Raw genomic sequence first — 5,000 nt, 5'->3', positions numbered from 1 at the left:
GGGCTAATTCAGTAATTCAGGTCCGAAGTCAGTGGTGTGCCTCTCACTATGTGCTACGAATCCTGTATCTGCCTGACCCTTCTTCCTGTGGTTGTGTGTGAGAGTTAGTGGTCTAACCTCAGGACTGCCTGTCTCTCCTCATCCCTCTCCCTCCATCACCAGGTGATGTCATCACCAGGCGACACGGCGCGGACATGGCGGGTCTGTGCAGGGATTTGCTGGCGAAGTCCCTGTACGGGCGGGTCTTCAGCTACCTGGTCAACCACATCAACTGCTACCTGCAGCAGGAGGGCACGGGCCTGGGGTAAGGGAGGGGTGCACACATACAAACACACACACACAGAGGCACATGTGCACACACACACACAGACGCACACACACACATATACCCACACACACACACACATGTGCACACACAAACACGCAGACACACACACACACAGAGGCACATGTGCACACACACACACAGACGCACACACACAGAGACGCACACATAAACATGCACACAGACGCTTATGCACACACACACACGCACATATGCACACATGCACACACATATACACCCACACACAAACGCACATGTGCACACACGTGGGCACACACAAGCGCACACACACATACACGCCCATGTGCTCGCACACACACACACACACATACGCACACACAGATGCAGATGCAGACACAGACGCACACACACACACAGATGCACATTTGCATACACACACACACACTCACAGACGCACATGTGCACACACACACACACACACACACACACATAGACACACACACACAAACAACACATAGACACACAGACACACATGTGCACACACAAACACGCAGACACACACACACATACTCACAGACGCACACACACACTCTCAGACACACACGCAGCAGATGTGGACCCCATGCAGATTCGTGTTTACTCATCCAGACATTATGTGCTGATGTGAATCTCCAGGCGATTCCTCACATATTAGCCAACCCACTGAACAGAAGACATAATACCAATTTACACAGAAATTAATCTTCTGAGTTATGAAGATGTGAGATCCTCTTTATGAGTCTGGACTGGCACTAATGAGGATGGTTTAAATATTACAGTAAAATTCACGTCAGCTGTCTGCTCCATCCTGTCTGCAGTGAGAAATGAGGCTTGCAAGTTTAACTTTCGGAAGTAAAATCCGTCTCGTGCTCCCATACTGCCCACAGTTCCACCAGCAGCTCTATAAAAACATTACTGCGGCAATGCCCCTGAGGAGGTTCACACACAAATCAATGGCGGTTCTGAAAGAAATAGCATTTGCAGCCCTGAAACCAATTTCATGTTAACAATGTGTGTGTAAAAGGAACCAGGTTGCTGTTGTTAGTAGTTCATAAGTTGGGCTGTAATTTTCACGATTGCCCCCCTGAGGGAATGTCAGTCCCCGGTTACCTGGTCTGAACCTTCCTAACCCAGGGCAATGCACTGCCTCCCTCCTGTAGCCTGCCAGCTGCAGTGGATTGATTGGGATTAGATCCCAGGGCTCTTCCGTGCACTCAGGCAGGAGCAGTGCCTTAACTGGAGGAGCCACCCAGCAGCCTCAAAGAGTCGCCACTGTTAGACATACATGCGATTCCACACTTTATGTTTGAATAATACGGATCAATACCGCCCGCTTCCGTCAACCCTATGCGCAGTTAATCACTGAGCTCAGGAGCCCCGGTGTGAGACGGTGAGACAGAGCGATTCATTAAGCGATGTTTAACTCCCTGGGGAGCACTGGGCAGAGGTGATGGGGAATAATATCCCTCCGTCAGTTTGAGTAACGAGCGAGTTGGCGTGACCTTCCCCTCCATGAATTTAGAACATAATATAACGGTGAGAACGGGCCATTCAGCCCAGCAATGCTCTCCTTCTCCTACCACTAAAGTGTACCTACTGCTTAGTTTGCCTAAAAGTGAAATAGTATCTCGCATCGTATCAAGCCTGGTCTTGAGAATCCCCAGTGTTTCTGCCTCCACTTCATTGCATTACATGTTATTTAGCTGATGCTTTCATCCAAAGCAACTTACAGTTGATTACACCAAGCAGGGGACAATCCTCCCCTGGAGCAGTGCAGGGTTAAGGGCCTTGCTCAAGGAACCAACAGCTGTGCGGATCATATTGTGGCAACACCGGACTATAATCTCTGTCCTTGGAAGGAGCATCGCCACTGTTTATAGGGAACATTGTGCTGGGGGTTTGGTCTCTGGGAAGCAAAGCACAGGTGTTTGCATGAATTAGTGTAAGGCAGGGGTGTCAAACTGAATTCCCAGGGGGCCGCAGTGTCTGCGGGTTTTAGTGGTTTCCTTTCAATCAGTTTCAATTAAGGCCTTGAGAACAAGGCGTGTGGATACTTTAACCAATCAACGACTTGAATGAACCCAGAACACCCTAAAAATCAGCAGACACTAAGGCCCTCCCGGACTGGAGTTTGACACCTGTGGTGTAAGGGATCATTCAATTATGTTCAATGCAATTCTCACATCCAACAATGCAAGTCTCACATTACATTACATTTTACATGAATGGCATTTGGCAGACGCTCTTATCCAGAGCGATGTACAGTTGATTAGACTAACCAGGAGACAATCCTCCCCTGGGGCAATGCAGGGATAAGGGCCTTGCTCAAGGGCCCAACGGCTGTGCGGATCCAAGTCCCAAGTCCCATCCAAGTCTCATGTCCAACTTAGTGGTTGGGTAAAGAAGAAGGGTTCATACAGTGACGGTATTCTCTCTTTGGTAAGGGAGCCATGTTGGGCCTACTGCCTGGTTCTCAGTGACACGCTGTACATTCAGTGTAGTATATTTACATTTCAGGCGGCACGGATGGTGCAGTGGGTAGCACTGCCACCTCACTGCAAGGAGGTCCTGGGTTCGAATCCCCGTCGGCCGGGGCCTCTCTGTGCGGAGTTTGCATGTTCTCCCCGTGTTTGCGTGGGTTTCCTCCGGGTACTCCGGTTTCCTCCCACAGTCCAAAGACATGCAGGTTAGGCTGATTGGAGAGTCTAAATTGCCCGTGGGTATGAGTGTGTGAGTGAATGGTGTGTGTGCCCTGCGATGGACTGGCGACCTGTCCAGGGTGTATTCCTGCCTTTCACCCAATGTATGCTGGGATAGGCTCCAGCCCGGATGAGCGGGTTAGGATAATGAATGAATGAATGAATGAATGAATGAACATTTCACCTGCAGTACTGTATGCATCACTGCAGCATCACGCCACCTTCGCCCTGCCTCTCATCCTCCTCCTCCTCTGCCGCAGGGATCCTGAACTTGAGATCGGAATCCTGGACATCTTCGGATTCGAGGAATTCCAGAGAAATGGCTTTGAGCAGGTACAGCTTGGTCTGAATAACAAAATAAGAACATGGAGTAATAGATTAAACATTCTGCGGGCACACTTTATTAGAAAACAGATAAAAATCTGCAATCCTCCTGAAACGTCTTAAAGGAAGGGAGAAAACCTTTTTATTGTTCTCAGGAAGAAAAAAGAAAAAAGGTTTTCTCCCTCCCTTTAAGATGCTTCAGGTGGATTCCTGATTTTTATCTGTTTTCTAATAAAGTATCATATCTTGAATATTTCCTGGTGGTACTCTATGTTCCAAAGTTTTTAGAACATTAGAGAAATCTTTCCCCTTCTTCATAGGCACACTTTAGGCTTGCACTGGAAGATATGAGATCATATACTGTATAGGCAATAATTTATCGACATCTCAGATGCTACGTATTTATGTGCAGAACAATTCCGTGCCTTGAACTTCCGTTAAAGGAACTTTATAACCTATTTTAAACTCACAGGCCACCGGTGCATGGGGTGGGAGAATGAGTAATACGTCTTCTCGTTTTATTTAATGTTAGTGTTTTGGCTGCTGTATTTTTCACAAATTGCAGCTGTTCAGTAGATTGTTTGGGAATGCCAATGAGTCATACATTGCAGTAGTCTAGTCTAGCCCGTTTATAACAAACACACAAATTCTTTCGACGTCAACCTGCATGAGAATAGGTCCGCTACGTTCCCTAAATGGAGGGAAGACTGTTTGGTTACATTTTTAACAGGGGTCTGAAAGTTCAGATCATTATTTAAGGTGTAAATATTTCCTCCATTGGTTTGGTGAACCCATCATGAGTTTTATTCCCCTGTGAGCTGGTGTGGATCTGGAATAAAGACAGTGTCTTTGTGATCAGGTTTTCTGAGTTCGAGTGAGCGGACAGTCCCACTCTGCTAGTCCTCAAACTTCTCCGGAGGATGACCGGGAACATCCGTAAACACTGGAAGAATTCTCTATTCCTGTACGACTTTGGAGGCTCTGGGCTCAGGATGCGGAGATGCCGGGGAGCTGAGCAGAGAGTAATGTTGCGTCCCGGCCTAACCCCGCCGGCAAGCCCCGCTCAAACCGCCAAGCGGCTGATATTTCCGTGGCCTCGTCTAAACTGGAGGTGATGGATTTCCCAGCTCCCCCCCTACCCCCCCTACCCCCCCCCCCCCCCCCTGTAAAATCAGCGGAAGGAAGAAGGAAGCGGGATTTCGCTGATTGTGATGCCGTATGGTGTGCTTTTCCACCCAAATGATCTCTGATTACACCCTGGGGCTGAATCAGGCCCTGTTCTGCTCTTTACTGCATCTCGCTGCTTACAGGATCTTTAGTGGCTCTCTCTATCACTATGTCTCAATCAACATGATCTTTACTGGTTCTCTCTATCACTCTATCTCATAACAAACAGGATCTGTACTGGCGCTCTCTATCACTGTGTCTCACTGCAAACAGGATCTGTACTCGCTCTCTCTATCACTGTGTCTCACTGCAAACAGGATCTGTACTCGCTCTCTCTATCACTGTGTCTCACTGCAAACAGGATCTGTACTCGCTCTCTCTATCACTGTGTCTCACTGCAAACAGGATCTGTACTCGCTCTCTCTATCACTGTGTCTCACTGCAAACAGGATCTATACTGGCTCTCTATCACTGTGTCTCACTGC

The 5,000-nt window shown here is 48.1% G+C and overlaps 1 protein-coding gene across 1 annotated transcript in view; it reads left to right on the top strand.

Annotated features, from left to right (window-relative positions):
• Window positions 1-5,000, top strand: part of LOC133116865 (unconventional myosin-XVI-like) — an 88,272-nt gene that overhangs the window by 49,896 nt on the left and 33,376 nt on the right. Inside the window, exons 20-21 of the mRNA XM_061226863.1 lie at window positions 163-304; window positions 3,285-3,357. Of these exons, the coding sequence (XP_061082847.1) occupies window positions 163-304; window positions 3,285-3,357 (215 nt within the window). The remainder of the gene's footprint in view (window positions 1-162; window positions 305-3,284; window positions 3,358-5,000) is intronic.

The sequence above is a fragment of the Conger conger genome, chromosome 17 (assembly GCF_963514075.1).
Source record: "Conger conger chromosome 17, fConCon1.1, whole genome shotgun sequence".
Taxonomy (NCBI): Eukaryota; Metazoa; Chordata; class Actinopteri; order Anguilliformes; family Congridae; genus Conger; species Conger conger.
The sequence above is the reverse complement of the archived record's forward strand: the minus strand, read 5'-3'. Positions and strand labels throughout refer to the sequence as shown.